Raw genomic sequence first — 20959 nt, forward strand, 5'->3', positions numbered from 1 at the left:
TGCTTAATTGGATGTAGATGTATATAACATTTGTGTCTCAAAGCTCTGATTGACTTGATTTGCAGATTGCAAATTTTCTGAAGTGAAACCCAAACTTGGATATGCTGAAAATGAAGAATATGATACTTCTGTCCTTTGGAAACAACAGTACATTACCTTAAGAACTTTTGTGATAAATAAATTTAAAACATTTTACTTGAACCATTCCAGAATCTGGAAAGGAACTCTTGATTTTGGTATTTTTTATAGGAACCCACTTGGTCATCAGTGTAGTTTCTTAGAAAATAGTTTTATTCTTGCACCTAAGAGGTAGAACCTGGTTTTTTTGGAGGAGCATTTAAAAATTACCAGATTACTGTTGCCTCTTCAGCCATTCCAAGTCTGGCTCATGGCTCCCTTTGCAAGTTTTGCCATTGCAGTGGGAGTCTGCAAGGCAAGTCCCCTTTGCTGATTCAGAATAGTCATTTGCAGTATTGAATGGAGTAGTGGTTGAGCAGGCAAAAATAGATATTCTGAGCATGTGGTTAAAGACATAATGTATATGTCCAAGGGAAGATAAATTAAAGTTACCTAGCCAAGTGTAATTTTAGTATTTCACACATTCCATAATTTTAGCAATGCTTTTTGAAGTTGCAATATTTTTCAAGTATTTGTATGTTTTGGCAATTTGGCAAGAATTAAATCTTTGGATCCTCTTTGCTGAATCACTTACTTGGCTACTGTGCAACAGCTTTCCTTTCCACAAAATCACATGGTCAGGAGATCTGTGCAGTGAATCTTAAGGCTCGCACATATGAAAAGCAGCACTCTCAGGCATGGAAACAGTTGGTCACAGGGAAAAGATATTTAGTATGATGATATGTTATAGCATTTTTTAATTGGTTGACAAACCTTCAGGAGGGGCACCAGCATTTCTGAGAATAAAGAGATCATATAATTTAGGGACAAAAGAAAGATGGGGGAGTGTTGCATTACAGCAAAAAGGAAATCTCTCACTGCTCTTGATTTGTTCCTTGTGCCATTGTACTTTTACAGGAAAAATTAGGAGGAGTGTAAAAGGAAGGATTTATCTCTAAGTATCACTTCTGTTAAATGATTAAACAGTGATATGTCTTCCATTTCTTAATCTCCCATCTCTGTTAAGCTTAATTGTGGACCTTTTAAAAATATTTTTTTTTGCTTTAAAAAGAAAATAGATTGCTTAAGCAGTGGTTTTGTTCTATACATCTGTTGCTGGGATTTTGTCTTTTAAGCACCTGTAAAACCTCATAAATATGAGTTATTTAATAAGTTATTTGCTCAGATTGATTTTTGCTATGTTGCCAAGGGAACACTGCATATGTCCATTGCCTTTTGGCCCCAGGGGAGGCACAGCAGGACCCACAGTAAAGAACTCAATGTAGTCAGCAAAGTCCATTTGGCTGTTGACTGAGGCTGCTTGGAAGGGCCTCCTGCACATCACAGGAGAACAAATTGCCTTCTCTCCACCTGTCTCCAGAAGTTTTTGCTTTGGTGTCTTTGTCTTCCTTGCTTAGTGGGCTCTCTTAGCAATCAGCTCTGGAAGGCCTTTGGTTTCTCATGAGAGGTTTTTGATTAGCAGAGGTTTGAAACATGTTTGTCATGGGGTTTAGCCATGGTACTTTCCAGCTGCCATGCATGTACTCTCTGTACAGTGTCAGGCATGTGTTGTGGCACTGAGGTGCTTGGTCAAAAAGTTAAAATGGGGAACTATGTGCAGTGCAGGTTGATGAATAAAATGTGGCGAGTTCAGAATGAAGATGTAAAATACCATTTTAAGCTATTAGATTAACTGCTTTCCTCTTTTGAATATTTTTTTTCTGAAATAAGTGTAATGTGGTTAAACACTGACTTCAGGGTATTTCTGTTCATAATATCAAACCTACATTACTTTATGTTGTGCCTTTTGAAAAAAACCCCAAAACACAACTGAGCAAATTAATACATTTTACTGTAGAATGGGTATTGAAGTGTACAGAGAACTATTAACAGGCTACCAATTTATAAATTTCAGATTGCATTTGATAAAGTATGAAAGATTTGCTGATGATTTGCTAAAATGAAATGAGAGGGTAAAAAGGCTTTTCTTGCAATCCACATGGCTCTTCCTCATACCATGGTATGGCCAACTGAAAGCACACTTGTGTCTGCCTCCACATCCGTACTGTGTGAGCTGCTGTTGTACCGTTCCTGTCGTGTAATCATTCCATTTAGTCCATGGTCTGCTTGCCCAGTAACACAAAGTGCTGCTTCTCCTTCTCTCCTCAGACAATACCAAAGCCCGCAGTAATGAATTTGCTGAGAAGAACGGACTGAAAAAATACAAGTACGTCTTACACCCGCGAACGACCGGATTCACCTTTGTGGTTGAGCGTCTAAGGAAAGGTAATCTTGCCCTGTCCTTGTTTTTCCTTTAAAGTGATTGTAACGTGGAGAGATTGGAGACTTGATAACGGAAACTGATATCATCAGGAGGTATGCAGGGAATGAAAACAACTTTTGTGTTGTTTAGTTTTAAATATTTTAGCTTGTTTAGCAGTCTTACATCAGAAAACCAGTGGAAAAAATCTCAAGGAAGTTCAGCCTGTACCGTCCTCAACCCCAAGTGGGTGATGGACACTGACCACACAGGCACGTTTGTCACTGCCCTCTCTGAAGAGGCTTCTGGGTTTAATTCCGAGAGCTGAGTAAATTAATTGTTGTGTTAAATGGACAAGGGGAATGCACAGCAGCATGGAAATGCAGCAAGTCAGCTGCCCAGTGCTGCCAGATGTTTTGGATGATGGTGACTCAGAGAAGCTGTGTGAAATACAAGTTGTGCTGCTTGGCAGGGTGGTGGGCAAGGGAATGTGTGATACTTCCTTTTTACCCAGAAGTGGTTTTCCATCCCAATATTAATCAAGGGGTTAGGGTTGAGTCCCTTTTATCTAGAGAACAGAGTATGAAGATGTGATTGTTACACTGGGAGTTGTTTTGAGAATGGGCACTTTGAGAGGGTTTGAGGCCATCAGGATGTAACCTTTAAATGGTACAGATGTGGCAGGGATTCAGGTAGAGATGAGTAAATATTTGCAGGATATATGTTTGAAGAAAATAAACACGTACAGTAGATATGAAGTGACTTTTTTATAGGCTGGTTCTTCAGGGAAAAGCAATTGTAGATCTTTAACGCATGCTGGTTATTTTGACTGGCAAAAGAAGAAGTTTGAGATTATTAAAAAGAATAGGGGCCTTCTGGTAGGTTTTTTTACTAGCTGGAATCTTTGCTCGGATTTTCGAAGCAGACCTGGCTTGCATTTTACCTGCTTCCTCCTAAGCAGATATCCTAAAATCACTGCAAGCACTTTGGAAATTTGTCCAGCTGGACAATCCCATTTATCTATTTGACCCTATTAGTATTGCACGTTCAGAGCTTGACACCTTAGATTTTCATCTCTCTTGAATGTTTATTACTCAATTTGCTGTAGTAAAAAAATTTACCACATACACAATTTCGAAAGCTTGCTTTACTTAGAACTTCACAGCATTAAGTTAACCTAGTCATAACAGTATTTCAAACCTGGAATAAATTTTCAGTTAAAGAAATGTTTTCCACTTGAAATATTAAAAACTTAAAAAAATCAGTATTTACTGCAGGAGCAAGCTTTGTGGTATACAGTAATTTTCTAATTTTATAAAAATGTTTTTTTCTTCCATTACTCTATAAGCGATGTTTGCAAATTAGGCGATTGGGTTATAAAAAGGAAAATATTTGAAGCTGATTAACTGATTTTATGCAGTAGAAAGCTGGGGAAAAAACAATAACGGTCCAGCCTTTGAAGTGGTTTTATGTCTCCCTTTTATTTAAGGCAGGCAAATATTGTGTGAAATATTAATGTCCCTTTTGTGTTGAATTTACTAGATGTTGGATACTTTGATAGGCATCTTAAGCTATGTATATTATAACTGTATGCTATTATGTAGTAAATTGTGTGTGAGAAGGTAGTTCAAGTATCATTTTTAAGTAGTTTGTTATTACTTGTTAATTTAAGAATTGGTTTTCAACTGCTTCCAAGTGTGCGAAATGGGAACCATTTGTGTTGAAAAGTTTTGGGGTTTTTTATATATGTGTGTACATATATATATATATATATATATATATATACACACATATATATACACAACCCATCTGTAGTTGCTGCATTTTAAAATACTGCATTATATTATATAGATGTGCAAGTCTATATCTATCTCTCTCTTTTCATCTGTACAATATAGATATCAAGGTTGATATTCAGATGCAGATGGCCCAGTTGCTTCTTGGTGTTATTGTGCAGCTCTGGTTTGAGTTATAACTTAAACTGATAGAATGCTTTCTTGCAATCCTAATTTCTGATACTAGCAGTTTAAAACCAGGACTGTCAAGGGATATAGTGTTAACCTGAGTCTCCATTTCTGAATTGTCTTAATGCTACAATCATAGTAATAATCATAAAAGCAGATTTATTTTCTTTTTCTACTCCTCTAACCTGCAGGGACAAAGCAGTGAGTGTGACTTCAACATGCAGGAGGGAGTGGTGGAGATTTTAATATCATGTTTACGTCTTTGAAAGTATTTTTGTGCATAGATGACAACCTTACTGCCCTATAGCTCTCCTGTGAATACATTTTGGCTCATGGCTGTTTTCCATTCCTGAGGCTCAAGTGTCTTTTCTTCAAGCCTGAGTACATTATTTTGCTCCAAAAATAGGTTGATGAAAAGAGGGGAAAAATGTAATTAGAATTTTAACTGCTTTTCAAATGTTGAGGAAACTAATTTAATTTGACAAGAAGCCTGATTAATATGTATCACAAGCTCTAGCATGAAAGAATTACCTGTTATTATATAAAAATGATTATTAGTGACCCTTCTGAATAGGAAATGAAGAATCAGGGGGGAAAATAACCTTCAATAAAATTTTGCCTGTATCTGTGCAAAGGAGTTTGTTCCTGGAGGAAGCACTGTCTGCACCCTGCCAGCATAAACCAAGCTCTTACCTGTTCTTTGCTTTCCATACGTGGCAAAAAGCACTCAAACTCCTCTGGCTGGCTTCTCTTTCTTACAGGGTCATTGTTTCAACTATTTGGTTTCTTTGGCCCATAGATGTTTTGGCGATGGTTTTTAAGTCACTGCTGAGATTATGGGAACTAAGAAAAAAATATCTATATGATGTCCACCAAAAAACAATAGATGTTGTTTAGGTAGTACATCTCCTTGGCTTTTGAGTCATACCTTTTCTTTCCCCATTCTGTTTCATCTAAGTGGTAGCTCTTCCCCCCTAAGCTGTCTCTTCTAAACAGAAACCCACATAGAAGCTGACTGGTTTTTCTTTTCATTATGCTCAAGTGCCAGAACAGTGAAAATATTGTTTTATTTTTAAATTATCACATTGTTCTCTTCTTATTCATAGAAATGATAGAATCACCCATGAGTAAACACAGACTATGAACATGCTTTAGATGTGTAATTAATTTTATATATATATATATATATATATATATATATATATATATATATACTCAAGTGAATAAGGACTTCAGCTGTTGCTATTTCCAAGCAAGAGATACCTGGTTGGTAGTCAATTGATGGAAAGGTAAGAGAAATAAAATAGGTGATTTGCTTCTTTCTAATTCTGTTCACTTGATCAAGTGAATCATTTGTCTTGTCTGAGCTGTAAGGAATCCAGATTTCAATCAGCACCTGGTAAAAAACTACCAGAGATTTTTGCTGTATTTCTTTGGGGAACAAAGATGAGCATTTTTTGAAAGACAGAAGAAGATGTGAATGAGCACAGAAAGTGAACTCCAGGCTCCAAAATGAGGATTGATCATTACTTTTTTAGTTAATCCCTCTCTTTTGCCATCTCCTAAAATCATATTTAATCCTTTTTTTTTAAGCCTGAAATTTTGAGTAGATGTTATGTGTGGAGTAATTTTTGGTAGAACTTGGGTTAAGGTAACTCATCTCCTTTTACAAAATGTGGGACTTTGAAAAGGGCTGAAATGTGAAGGAATTTAAATAAGATTTTTATAAAATCATGCCATTAACAATGTTAATTGAAAACATTTGTGGTTTGTATAATGTTTTTGAAGATCCACTTTGTGGACCTATAAGAGGTCAGGAGGTTACTCAGAAATGATGTATAGGTTTTCAGATCTGTTTGTATTTTGTAAAGTTTTTTCTGTGCCAAATGACATTGAAAGTTCATCTGACTTGAATGCTCAGTTTCAAAGAGATGGAAAATAATATTGGTTTGATTTGATTCAATATTGTCTGGATTCATTGAATTACATATATTATCTTGGCATAATATCTGTAATTGTAGCCAAATAGTCTGTCAAGAGAAAATAGCTGTTTACAAATGTTTTCTTAAAATTGCTTCATGGCTTTTAAGCATTTTCTCAGGACTAAATAAACAGTAAGTGTTAAGACAGAGCTAACGCTTTAAAGCAACATTAGAAGATTATTCATGCTTTTGTAGACAATCATTTCTGCCAACATTAAATTTAAACTGACCTCTTTTTGACACTTCCTCTACAGCCATCAACAGTCTTTAATAGCTGGATACACTGGACTGGATGTTCCCATTGTGGGGTTTATATTTTACTGGTTGTACAGTATAATGACTAGTCAGAATTAGTTGTCTTATTATAGTATTTCAGCTTTGAATTTATTTCTGGTTCATAATTAGCCAACTGAAAAAAATATTGCAGATAACATCTGCCAACTGTGGGATCCCAAAATAAACAAAGATACAAATTTAACATGCTTGCCTTCACTGCACATTCTTATTGATGGAAAGAAACTCTGATTCTCATCCTTTTTCCATGATTTCAGAATTGATAGTTTTGACCTAAAATTAATGTTTATATACCCACAATTGAAGCTAATCTGTATCTTCTAATGTTCATACCTGGGTTTTACAGTTGCTTCAGTAATTTCATGCAGGTATTCAACCTGATTCATTGCTAGGGCAGGAAAGTTTTCTTTGTTCAGTCTAGGTTATCTCTATATAAAAACTGTAAATGCTTTAATCCTGGGATGCTTAGTGACTATTATTTAGATTCAGTAGTAGTGTAGATTCAGATTTTCTGGGAGTTAGAGTATCCAGATATGCATATTTATATACTGAACTCTTCATGGCATTCACTTGCGTTCTGGTGCAATTTGCTGGTGCAATGGCACTTTTGAGCTAATAATGCAGGGAGACAGTTTGTGATTTGCAAATCAAAGTAGAAGGCAGTCAATAGGAGATGATGATTAACAGTTCCTGAAAGCTGACACATGGTTTGGCTCCCTTTTGCTGAGGTGTGAGGTAGCCAGGGTTAGGCAGCAGATCTTTGTGAGCAGTGTCTGGACATCCTTGCTGTGCACCAAGAATATTAACCAATGAAACCCTTCAGCTTGAAGTAGCCAGAGTTTATGAACTCTCAGTGCTTTTTTCTTACTCCAACTTTGAAAGAGAGGTAGGAGGTTGCTTGTATGAGTTGATGAAAATTCAGTGAAAAATGCTACCAGGAGACTGCCAAGGGCTTGCCTTCTGGTGTTGATGACACTTATGTCCAAAGCACTTACAGCTTACAAGACAGGTGCTATTCATTCTTTCAAACATAAATCAAAGTAATGCTAGTTTCTAAGTGTGTTGGGTTTTTTAAAGAGAAAATTGATGTGAGTGTGAAAGTCAGGTCTACTCATTGACTGAAATGTTCAGGCTGTGGTAAGAGGGGTGTATGAATGAGTAAATGTAATTAAATGAACTGCTTTTTATTTTGATTGCATAGTTTCTTTCCTCTTCACATATATATTGGGTGAGGCACATATATATTGGGTGTGTCTCAATCACAGAAGTGTCTGCTGAATTACCTGCAGAGGTTTTATGTGCTCAAACAGAGGTACGTAGCAGGACTGCAGCAGTTTCCAGGTTTGTGCATAATTTGTCTTGTATGTAATGAAAGTATAGGACATAGAAAGGCCCCACATCAAATGACAGAAAAGGTTAGATTTTGTTGTTTCAACAAAATTTAGCCTCCCTTTTTTTCTGACTCCTAGAATTATACATTGGACCACTGCCAAAATTTCTGTGGGTTTTGGCAAGGCCAGAGCTTGCACACTGACCAGCACTACCATCTCTCAGAGCAGCTCTTGCCTGTTTGTGCTGGTTGCTCCATTGGGTAAGCTAAAACCAGTCTGGTTTTGAAATAGGCAAATATAAGTGTCCACATCAGCCTTAGCTTTGGGTCCTCAGTCAACTAATTTCACCCTTATGTCCATCAAATTTGCAGAGATTAAACAGCAGCTCCAAACCATCATTCCTTAATGCAAGGAAATTCTTTCTTCACAATTTCTTTTTCCTCTGTGCATGTGTTCCTCCCAGAGTCATGTTACTAAGTAGACTGATACTCTGAAATTACTGAGGTATTGTGAAAGAGCTTTGAGCAAGTTTTTAGCTGAAAATGCAGTATTAGAGCTTCACTGACTGCTGTAATTGATCTTCTGCATTTGTGAGAATTGGATCCTGTGCATTAAATAGCGTAGCCTTTGATACAGAAATATCAGTATTAAAATTGCAGCTTGCTTACTTTTTATGCCTTTTGTGTGTCAGTAAAAAATTCATAACATTAGTTATATATTAAAAAAATTCAGGGACCTGGTTCAAAAGCACGCTTTTATCACTGGGCTTGTCTGTGAAATTCAGCAAAGCAGAAAATCGGATGCAGGCTGTTGTGCTTTATTGCAAATGCTGACAGTTGTCTCTGTACTCTGGAACATGGGAAAGGGCAGCTCGACTTTTTCCAGAATCATGTTAACCGCTGATGATTACCATGTCTTGCAAACATCTGCGTGTGTTGGCTGTGATGTACTTCACAGAATGAGCACCAGCTTTCTGTTAGATATTTTCTGGCCTTTGGTACATGTTGAAGTTTCTGTTTCTCTTCTTTCATGTCTTACTGGAGCAACATTCTACACTGCTCTCCCCACCTCTGTGGAAAACAGTCCATTGTTTCATTCCTCCTGGGAAGGATTTGCTTTTTCCGAACCACTCTTTTCTGTCAGCCCCCATCCTTTCCTCTTTCCATCCCCCCCTGCTATTGAGAAGGGAGCAGAGCCTTTCACTGGAGGGTTTATGGTGTAAGAATCGCTGCCCCTTTAGTGTTTGCAGGGTGACATGTTTGAGTCACCACACATCTGTGGTATTCATCGGAAATATTTCAGGTTTTACGTTCTGGAGCCTCTCAACGTCCACCTACTGCAGTAATTCCCTTTCAGTCTCTCACGTGTGAGTCATGGCTTGTGACAGGCAGATATACCATGCAGTGGATCATTTTCCATTTACCTCCTCACAGGTTATTAATAGTTGCAGTGGTAACCATACTAAAAACTTAAAATTTGCCAGCAGTTACCCCACAGTGGTATTAGAGGTTTCCACTGTTTTCCCTTGACTCAGAATACACAGTATCTGTGGTAACGATGTGGTAATGTTTGGCGAGTGTGGACTTTTTTAATTGCTTCAACTGGAGGCCTGGAACGATGCTAGCTCATCAGATTGCATATGTAAAAACTTAAGCTTGGCCACCAATGAGTTCAGGAAAAATGATTTTTCAGGAAAAACTAGAATTATTTTCTTCAGAATGAGGAAAATGTTCCTGCTCTTTGATTTTGATTTAATGTTTATTTCCTCTTGAAGATATTTTAAAAAAAGGTTTTTCTAATAGTTAATGTGCTTTGACTAGGTGGTGGACCAGGAGCATAAGTAACAAGGTGTATCTACTGGTCTAGACTGGGTCAGCATCATCTCTCTGGGTGTGTGTTTTGAAAGGTTATTCATCGATTTGAGTGTTTTGAGAACTGAGCTTTATGGTGGTTTTTAAAGACTTAGGACAGACAATAGGTGTGCCTGAGGTAAAGTACAAGTTCATTAGTTACTGCTCATTCTTGTCAGCCAATGATCCAAGAATTTTCAGGTGATGTTGGTTGGATTGGTAGCATATTTAATTATTGCTGAAGTTGAAATTAGTTCCTATAAGCAGAGGAATAGTATTGGCATCTATTTGTTTCACATGCTATTACCACATGCTTGACACAGCTTACCCATTTCTCAGCTCGGTTTATTAGTAAGGCAGATAATTGCTTCAAGCAGCCTTGAGTAGAGAGGAACCTAAACATACTTTTTCCATAGTTTCTTTTTCTTTTTTGTTTTTTAATTGCTTTAGTTTCCGTTAGGAGATGATGTTTCCTGATGTGTCTTATTAGAAAAATAGCAGCATCTACAGGCTGAATAGACTAATCCCAAATCAAGAGTCCTATTGTACAGGAGATTCTCAGTCATTTTTTTGGATTCTCCAGTCTTCCACTTTTTGCAGATGCTAGCTGTTTTTATTTCCAGCTGCATTAAGGTTGCTGCAAATGTGTTTTGTGTATTCTTGATAACTACTTTTCTGTATGAGTAATTACTGGCAGGGGAGAAGGTCCATGGAGTATGCTTTCAGTTACTGGAAATGTTGGAATCCTCAAACTGTTCAGATATAGCCTCCAAATCTGTAAGATAGTAATAAAGCTCTCAATCTCATCTACTTGCAAAATATGCTGCTTATGTATCATTAAACCTTAAGTAGTTTGTTTCTTTCATTCCTTTCTGGTGTTGCAGCTTCAGCTCTCTTTCCCTTTGCCCTCCTCCCAGTCCCCTGCCACTATTTTCAGGATATAAAAAATGAGCCCAGCATCAGACTTTTCCGAGCTGACTCAGATCCCTGAGTTTAGCAATCGTTTGCAAAGGCTCTGCTCCAGAGATGTTTGAGTAGTGCCACAGCCATGAATCCTGGATGTTGCTATGGGACTGATACTAAAAAACGAAAAACATCAGGGGGCAGAGGAGCTTGGGAAAAATTGTAGTAAAGCAAAAATGCTTTTTAAAATAGATTTTTATCAAAACATAAACTTAAGCATAAATTCAACTCTACACCTCATTCATCACTTTATATGTAATCTGAAATATTCTTGTCTATGGGACTTATTTTGTCAACCTTTTTCTGAACTGCAGGATTTTGGAGGACAGGAAGTAAGGTCTTGGCTCTCTGTGTTCTCACTAAATGTTGGTGGGATATAGGAAGGATTTCCCTTTACTGCTTGTGTGCCATGCTAGTAATTTGAAGTGCAACATGCAGTAAGTGTTGTAATGAAGTATATTACAGCTATAGGGTTTGAATATATTTTCCCATAAATTCATTTATTTGTAGAATGATTGCCAATTAAGAATTAGAGAACTGTTTTAATACGCATTTGAGTCAGTAGTGTCTCTCCCTAATTCTATTTCATACCATTAAAAACAAATAATATCTTAAAATAAGCATCTCTGAAATGCCTGGAATCTATATTTAGACTTCTGCAAAACTGTCATTTTGTTTGCATAGATAGTCATTGTTGCCCTTGCAGTCCAGCAATAAAAGTAAATGCTCTTGATGATTATTAAATAATTCCAGAAGCAGGGACTTGAGCAGGGCTTCTCCTGATCACGGGTCCTTCACTGCTCTGCTTTGAAAGGAGCCAGCCTGACCTGATGGATTCTGGCATGGCAGACAGTAAGGACATCTATTAGGAGAGAAGAAGAGCATGCACAATAAGTAAAAAGAAGAGATGCATTTTCAAAATGCTTCAGAGACTTTGGAATTTTTGAGCAATGGCTTGTTTGTGTTGCCTTGAAGTTGCTATGGGTACTGGCGTTTAAAAGCCAAACAGAGGGCAGGCCTTAGGGACATAAGTCCCATTTAAGATCCTATACGAATGAGTGTTCTTTTAAATTTGCTTGGATGCTTTTGAAAAGTCATCCCTCAAAAGCATTCTTTGTCTAAGTGCTCTGCAGGTTCATCCTGTCAGCAGCACCATTGTGATTCAACCAGTTGACTTCTGCCTTCACTTATCCAAAAAGCATTCCTTCAAATGGACCTGAAAGCTCCCTGCCATCCTTTATCAGCCCTTTGCTTGCCTGCTTTTGTAGCTTTTGTATCAGAGAATTAAATGAAACATATGCTCAGCAGCTCTGTGGCTCCTTCTTTCCTCCCCATTGCTCACACCCCATCTGTGAGACCTGTGCCTTTTTGAGGCAGGGATTTTGTTTTGGTGTGTCTGAAACACCCATCTCACTGGTGTAGAAGCTTTGTTGGGACAGGTAGCAGTTAAGCCACAGCTGTCTCAGACAGTGCACTCTGCATGCTCACAGCATTGCAAATATTTAATAAACCTATTAATAATACATTCCAAACCATAGAGGCTGTGGAGATTCATCAGGATTTCTGCTACCTGTGCTGACAAATTCAGTTGACATTACACACTGAGACACACATGTAAGCATGCACTCAATGTTCAAATATATACATAATTTCTGATTTATAATAGCAGTGTTGTACATTTGGATAGAACATTTTCAAAGGATTATTCTCCTCCTTGAAGGGAGAAATTCTCTTGACTTTCAGTCTTGTGCCTTTCTGTTTTCTGGCACAGGCAATCAACCAGCAGCATATTCTTTTTCATGTCTTTCTGTTTGACCAGTAGTAGACAGCACAGAATTCATTAAAACTGAACAGCCAAAATGCTGATAGAACGTAATGTGCCTGTGACTTAAATGGTGGGGCTTCTTCTTGTAAGATGTGGTACACTGTGTGCATAGAGAACTGTGTGTATGTATATAGAGGAGTTTTGGTGGCAAATTTCCATCTTTCTTGGAAAACTGTCTAGGACAAGGATCATATTGGGGTAAAAACCCCATTAACACATTACAGAAAACAAATCTTTCTTAGCCTTTGTGAATTTATGCATAAAGAGGTATGCCCCATGATTTTTTACAAGCAAAATGGTTTTACTTTGCCCCTCCCTCTCAGCTGACTGAAAGCACTGTGGGCAGACCAGGGCTGCTTTACACTCAAAGAAAAGAGATTGTTGTTCAGAATGAGTTTCACTGGCCTCTTGCTGAAGGCCCATCGCTGCCTCTGAGCTGGGTGAGGGGAGGAACTCAATCGATTAAGTAGGTACACATTGCTTGGAAACTGTTCAAGCATCTGCTGTCCAGGATGCCTTGTCCTGATCTACAGCTTCACAGGGAGCTGCTTCTTTTCAAAGTAACACTGGAGGAAAGTGTCAAGCATTCAGATTGTGTAACTAAATACTGAGAAATGGGAATTTCAGGAAGGGAGATTGAATGCAGCCCTCTTGTGGTGTTCACTTTGGAACAAGAGAACAAATGTATTTTGCCATTTTGGTATTTTCTTTGCTTAGAATGACAAGCTTCTAATAATGTATTTCATGATTTTTCATTTCAAGCTATAGTAAAAAAAGTCAGAATGGAGAGCTTTTGCTGGCAGGACTTTGAAGCTGATATGCTGTCTGAGAAGCTATGAAAGGATATAGAAAATTCCATAATCTGCAACATTCTCTGGAAGAGCCCAAGAGCTGTGAACCTGAGGAAATGCAGTTTCTACCTAGGAGAGAGATGGAATTTAGGAGTATCTGGTCATAACTCCTGAAATGTTGCCTTCATTTTCAAATATTCTATAGTAACTCTTTTACAGCTGTTATTTCAGCATTGTTTTCTCAAAATATTTTGCTATCCAGAAACACATTCCTAAGATATTTTCATTATTTTAGTAGAAGAGCTGTGGCAAATAGAAAAGGATGGAAGTAGTAGAGATAGATGAAAGAAATGAGAGGCTTGAAGATTCATGCTTTCACAGCACTACATGCATCCACATCTTGTAAATACAAAAATGGGGTTTATGTCCATGAGTAATCCAGACTACACTTTGGGAAACAGGGGTCTGTCAAAGAGATACTTGCACATGGTTACATAATAGGCATCTAGCTCTCAGATTTTGTTCTTTAAAAAAAAAAAAAAAGGACAAAACCCCCCAAAACAAAGAAATAAAAGATCACACAAAAGCTTTTCTAATTTTCAAGTGATATATTTCTTTGTTAACTTTCATTACAAAATTTTACTTCTGCTTTATGGAGCAGAAATGTCACGTTGCTTTTTCTTCCCTGGAATTTGCTATGCATACCTGATGTGGAAAAAAATTCAAGAGCTGTCTTGAAAAGGAGCACCAGCATAGTTTTAATCCCAGAAGTATGACACTTCACAATAACCATTCTCTGAATAATACTAAACACACTAAGAAACCAATTATAAACAAATAGGAACATGAACAGTATGCTGGTCAGGCTTTTGTCACAAAATAAACAAAGACTGTTGAGACCTGCATGTAAAATATATTTTGTCTGCTACTTTGCACACACTGTAGCTAAAATGGAAAATTCTGTAGAGCTGAATGATAGCACTAAGTGAATTGGCATTTGCAATTAGTTTTACAGTGGTTTGGCAGTATTAATAATGCAGCAGAAGGACAGGATATCCTTCAACTAAGTCAGTATGAAAAAAGGTTTTCATTAGCATTACAATGAACTCTGAGAACCAGGTATTCTTACTCATGGGAAATAAGGTTTGGGGAAACAAATTTTGTGTTTGAAAATGTTGGGTGAATTTTGAAGCATATCTAAATGTGACTATTATCAAAAAATGATTTTAGAATAGTTTAAGGATAAAGTGCCTTTCTCAGGCTGTTATTGTAATTCATAAGATATTATTTTCGGCAGTGTTTATTATACAAAAGAATGTTCAGAACCAGATAAATACACTAGGGAGCCTGGTTAAATAGGAATAAACCAAAGGAGTTACTTAAAGTTACAAGAGAAACAAAATGCTGACATAGATGAGATAAATTATTCTTTCTGTTGTTTTTCCATAATACTCTACTTTGGTCAAAACCAAAGAGCAGTAACTAATATATTTGCATATTTGTGGTTCAAACATACATGAAGATCTCAAGCATTCTGATTTATCAACCAAGGTAAAATGAGATTGAAGCAATCCAGTCCAGAGAACAGATTCTTATCAGCACAACCTTGGCACTGAAATAGATTAACTGGAAGCCATCTGATGCAAGTTGCTGACAAGGAACGGGTAGAAGAGGAAGCAGAGTGCCTTTATGTAACTGATGTCACCACAGGCCACTTGTGTTTGTCACAATGGTCCAATTAGTCTAGCCTTAATACCATAGTGTGCAATTCTTCTAAAATGGAGCTGCCCTTCTAGCAGCCTACATCAGCTTTGGAATGAGGTGCCTTTGCCAGTGTACCCCATCCTGAACGGCAGCATGCTTAGATTTTAGCCTGATGGCCAGCTACCTCTTTATCAGCTAGTAAGATCTTTTAGGTGAATTACAATGTGTGCTATTACACAATAGCTCAGGGTCATCCAAATTCTTAATCTTTTCCACATACTTGGTTAGAACACTAGCAGGGTTTTTAGGAAGGCTCTCTTCCTACACTGCCCTGCTATAAACACTCCAAATACACTTCCATGTAATGCTTTTAAGTCATTATGGGTCTGTCCTCTGCATGTCCTGACGCCCCTCCCTCAGACAGGCCTGCAAGAGTATCCCAAGTGGCATCACAGACCATTCATTCTTCAGTGCACAAGACCATTCATTCTTCAGTGTTCCTTCTCTCTTACACCACCTGGGTTTTTTTATCTTCATCTGAGAGCAAAGGGAGGAAACTCTCAAGTTCAAGAGAATTAAGAAATCTGAAGCATTCCTGATTTTGGTTATTGGACATTTCTTCTTTCTGCTCTGTGCACCCACCACCATATTCTTGCTCTGGAACTGACTACAGTGCAATTAATTGCTGGTAATTGTTGTGTATTATGCTCAGTTTGTTGTCTTGAAAGAAGCTATAATTTAGATAGGCCTCTCTCTCAAACATGAAAAACATGATGCTTTGCTAATTTTCTTCAAGAAAGTCACTCCAGATCAGGCATTTGTCAGAAGGACCCTTCTGTAGCCTCTCTGAGACTTCTGCTCTGCATGCCTCCATCCAAGGCAGCCCTGCTTGTGCTGGTGCCTTGAAGTTGCCCAGTACAAAAATGTTTTAATCCAGCATACAATGGATAGAATTTCTTGCCACACAACAGACACTTGTGGTAGTAAACTTTCCAACTCAACACTGCTGAGATGTAGTTGGTTTCTTTTTTTTTGTTCAGTGAAAATAATGCACCCCATAGATGACATTCTGAGTGAAATTCAATGATCTGTCTTTATGAACAGTCATGATCAGTAGAGTCCCCCAAACCTGTGTTTTAGATGACAGCCAGCCAGCTGGTCAGTCTCAAAGGAATTTGCTTCCAGGGGGTGATGTGCTTGAGTGATCCTATCTATCAGATTGGAAGGCAGATCCATGTTGAGAAAAACTCCCAGAGGATGAGTGAGTAAAGCTCAGTGAGGGACAGGAACATCTGTACCAGAACTTCAGTGATGCTCTGGGCAGGAGGCAGAGACTTGGAGGGGGGAGGTGTCCAGCTGTAGCTTTGCCATAAATTTTTGACTGGCCTTAAAAATAAACGCCTGGAACACCACATCTGGAAAGGAAAAGAGATTAAGCCTCTGCTAGTAAACAAACAGCATGTTGTCACCTTGGTAAGCGTAGGTGAAATTTGGTGCAAAGTGTCTAGCCCAGGAAAAGCAGATGTGAGTGGAACCTAATCCCAGAACTGAAAACTGTTTTAGGTATTTTAGGAGGAAAGGAAATGGCAAAGTTGTTTTTGTCAAACCTGTGCCCCAGCTATTCCAATACCTTGGTATTGCCCAGTCTTAGTGCACTGTCAAAAAACAAGCATTTTTAAGGTTTTGTTGTTTTGGTTTTTTTTTTTTTTTTTTTTTTTTACATATAGCAGTTATGTCTTGTCATTATCTAGAAATTCCTTTCCAGAAATTTCGGTGGCTTTTAGCACATGATTGCATCAAGATAATTTTAGGTGTCTGTTTTGGCCACCAGATCTTTGCAGAATTACTCCCTTGGTGAAGCTGGTAGAAAATTTCACATTGACTGTACTAGAAAGGCGGTTGCATGTGTTCTTGCATGTGTCAAGAAATGATGTATAATGTCTATATACAGCAATTTTTAAAATCCCAGTGTGTCAAACAGGTATTGATGTATTTATTCTAAATTTCAGTGAGGCTTTCTCTGCATATCTTGTATGTCAGTATGTTGGGATAGGTAGAATGACTTTGAGAAGGGGCAGTACAAAGGAGGGGAGAGCTTTAGATGTGTGTTTGAACTCAGTTGAGTGGAACTGAAATGCTCATCTCCTTTAAATGTAAAAGATCAGAAAAAAAAGAATCAAAACACAGAAGAGGTGAAGATGAGGGGAAATTGCTGCTCATCTATTGAATGGAAACTTGATGTTAAATAAGATCTTCTTATGTTTCACCGTTTGAAACACAGTAAGAGTTCCAGGAACTAATTACCTAGCAGTGGATGATGACATGGAAATATATTAAATATACATAGATAGCTAACCATGAATACTTGATGCATGCAAAAGAAGAGTCTAGTTAATTTTTATGTAAATTAAGCAACTTTGAAAGTGGCAATATAATAAGCAACACTGTTTTGCATTTGAATACAACAAAGCAGCAAATTCACACTTGAAATAGAGCCTTTCTTCTTTAACTGTCTTTTCCTGGGTAGATATCTTAATGTCTGCTTTATCCACAGTAAAAAACCCTGTGGTCCTCATAGGTAAAATCATGTCCAGAAACAATCAGACAATTTAGACTTTTAAAAGCTAATTTAATTCTTTGGTGGGCTTCATGTCTGTGTTCTCTCTTGTAATGATGGGAGGGGTTTGTGTTGAATCAGTGTGATAAGAAAGCATAGTTAATGCCAAGATTCTGTAAGGATTAGCTTATTTCCAAACTTAGTGGGAGTCATGAAAAGGGGTGCTCCCTCCAAGGAAGTGTCTTGTGAGACTGGTCTGGCAGAGGTGGAGATGCTCTGAGGGTGGGCTCAGGTGCACCACTCTGCTTCCTTGGGGAACAGCTCCAGCACAAATTCAGCTCAAGCCTGTTACCTGAAAGAAAGAAAACTCACCTGTGGTGACCGAGTGTAGAATAAAAACTGAGGAGCATTGAGGAGGAGGAAAAAGTTCAAAAAAAGAGTGCATTTGTCTTCAGTCTTTTACTGCAGGTTTCTTGCTAGATGGCAGTGTTTTTAATGACTTTATTCATGGTTTATTTATGGTACTCATATTACTTCAGTTCAGAGTTGTCCACGGATACACAAAAAGTTCAGATGTATATACCTTCTAAAATTCTCTTGGAGCTGTTAGTCTTTGAGAGTCAGGGAGGAAGGTTAAAGCCATTATTAAATGTATTTTTATTAATGTGTACTGGTACACAAACTTCAAGCCCTGTGAAAGAACAGCTGCCTTTGGCATGTTTCAGTGGTAAGCATATGGCTATTCAAGTTTGCAGCACAAATCCCAAGGCATTTAGATCAGTGACTGTCAAATAGTTTGTCATGACAGAGAGTTCAGCTTGAAGCTGCAAATTTGGTGCTATTCCTTCTTTCTAATCTACTGTAGAATTTGATTAGTTGAGCCACCACTCAGCTTCCTGTAAGACAGGAGTCCTTCATCAGCAAATAAACTGCCAGTGGCATGCAGGGCACAGTGTTTTACCTCTGTGTTATACAGTGCTGTGTATTACAAAGGTTTGAGTAACTTTGGAAGGGCTGAGGAAAAGTGTTTGTATTAGGGATAATTAACAAAAATTAAAAGCATCATCTGAGTTCATATTATAATGGCCAAAATAAAAATAGGCTCTCAATGCAAACAGCTTACATGTGCAAAGTGTAAGGGTTAGGCTTTATTAACTGAGCTGAAAATCAAAATGACAAAATTCTAATTTTTTTCCTTAGCTTGTTCCCAAATCTACAGCTTTCATGTGGATTTGAAGTCTAAAATAAATGAATAATTTTATTTATATATGTCTGAGAAACAGAATCAGAAAAATCATAGTGAATTAGCTTTATAGGTGCTAGTGAGCACTGGTTTTCTGCATGAAAAGTGCTAAGAATTGATCATTGATGTTATAAAATTTGAGTCTTCCTGCACAGATAGGTTTGGGCTTTGAATTTAAAAGCTGGTGCAAAACTGAATATTTGAAGGTCTAACGTATTCTTTAGGACTGAGGCCAAATTTCTTTAACGTGTTCCTGTATCCAGTATCAGTAAGTCTTACAAGATTATTTTATTTCATTAGTTGCAGAACTGGTAATTTTAATTGGATGAAACCAACAATGAAAGCAAAATTAAAAAGAGAGAGAAAGAGAAAAAAAAGTACAGCATTTGGAAAATTTGACACTCAGAAGTTGACAAACATCATAAAGCGATTTGTGGAATCTTAATTGAGCTTTCTTACATGTATATATGAGATGATTTGGTCTTTAGCTAAATGATTGCATGCCATTCTCTCCACATACACATCCTCTGCCTCATTGAGCACTCACTGAAGGAGCAACTTTTAAATATTTTGTTTTCCTCTCCTCTTCAGTGTGTGGCCCTGGGGCTTATGTTATGTGCTGCATTATTCAAACTCTTCTCTGAAAACAGATTTTCTTTGTGAGCATCACTGCTGCTTGCTGCTCTAGAGCTAGAGTGCTTCCTGATTTTGAAAGAATTTAATTTCTCAATGCCTGTATTTCTCATGTGTGTGGGAAATGGACATGTGCAGCAAGACTAAGGTCAGGTCTGCTGCGTGGTTTCAGCCACCTGTGGGTTTGCTTTCCAGCCAAGGTGCTTTCCATGTCTCGTGCAGCTCAGCCTGCTCAGCAGCACTGCAAAACTGACCCCAGAAACATCCACTCAGCCCAGCCAGAAGATGAGAAATTCAAGTCTGTTTATAAAAAAAGGCAGAAATAGCATGCAGTTCTCTTGGGTTTTATTTAGCATGAATAGTGGTTTGAGACTCAGCTGCCTAAAGTTGAACTTGTCCTGTTTGCTCCCCCATCCCTCTGTTTTGTTTGTTGCAGACCTTTATGCAGCAGATGAAACAAAGGTCCTACATTCAGCTGTTAGACAGCCCTGATTCACTGGAGGTTCAGGTCCTGGGGCAAAGTAGTATATCATCACAGAACTAAAGATAATATCCATTATATAGGCAGAGGCAACCTTAGATCTGGCATTTCCCTAGATCTGAGAAATGAACTTTACAACCTAATGTTCTTCACTACTGATGTTTTCAAACACTAAATCAGCTGCCGATCACACAACAGATACTGCCACCATCCCTCCACAGGCTGGGTCTCTGCTTTGGCTGCCAAATTCCCTTCAAGACTTGGTAAATAGTTGTCCCCTTTGTATTTGGATCAGATGGCTTCCTTCCCCGTGCTGCATGGGTGGTCACATGCAGGAGCCACAAGGGGATGGAGATATAGCGTGGTCCTTTACTCAGAGGGAATGGTGCATGAATTAAGGACCAGAAGTTGAGAATACTCAGTATGGACAGATTCTTTTTAAATTTCAGCTGTAAACTCTACAAAATGTTTGCTGAGCATGTGCAAAATTAAGATTCTTCAAAGGCTCGTAGTTGTTGGCCAAATTTGGGATGTTTTCTTGAAAGTTGGCAAAAGGCACATTACTGACACAAATACCATCTCCTGCCAAACTTCAAGTCCCGGCTCCAAGGCTTGGGGATGTTATTCCCTTCCAAAGAACAAACCATCTGAAATTCTTTGTGACTTTTTAAGTAACAAAAACATTTTTTCCATAGCCTCAGTCTTTGATATAGTTGAATTGCTTTAACTGAGATTGTTGTGCTCCTTCTTCCCTTCAAAAAAAATAAAAGAAGGAATCTGAAAGAGCCTGGAAATTTAAACCACTTCAGTCCGAGAGGTTTAAACTTGTTGTTGCCCATAGCAATTACAGTAGGTTCTTGTAATGAAAGAGTTGGGAAATTGTAATGTGGAGGTACTGAGCCTGCTTTATAGTAAAAGAAATTGGCTGTTGTCATCTGAGTTGTTTCATGCTAACATAAAATTT

At 37.9% G+C, this 20959-nt stretch overlaps 2 protein-coding genes across 7 annotated transcripts in view; one reads left to right on the forward strand and one right to left on the reverse strand.

Annotated features, from left to right (window-relative positions):
* LOC103821325 (serine/arginine-rich splicing factor 7) overlaps positions 1 to 20959 on the reverse strand; it is a 1055603-nt gene that overhangs the window by 617677 nt on the left and 416967 nt on the right. The window lies entirely within an intron of this gene.
* The window catches only part of LCLAT1 (lysocardiolipin acyltransferase 1), a 112045-nt gene that overhangs the window by 58961 nt on the left and 32125 nt on the right, over positions 1 to 20959 (forward strand). For all 5 annotated transcript variants that reach the window (XM_030236137.2, XM_018921031.3, XM_030236138.2 and 2 more), the window contains one exon: positions 2287 to 2403. In XM_030236137.2, the coding sequence (XP_030091997.1) occupies positions 2287 to 2403 (117 nt within the window). The remainder of the gene's footprint in view (positions 1 to 2286; positions 2404 to 20959) is intronic.

This window comes from Serinus canaria, chromosome 3, assembly GCF_022539315.1.
Source record: "Serinus canaria isolate serCan28SL12 chromosome 3, serCan2020, whole genome shotgun sequence".
NCBI lineage: Eukaryota > Metazoa > Chordata > Aves > Passeriformes > Fringillidae > Serinus > Serinus canaria.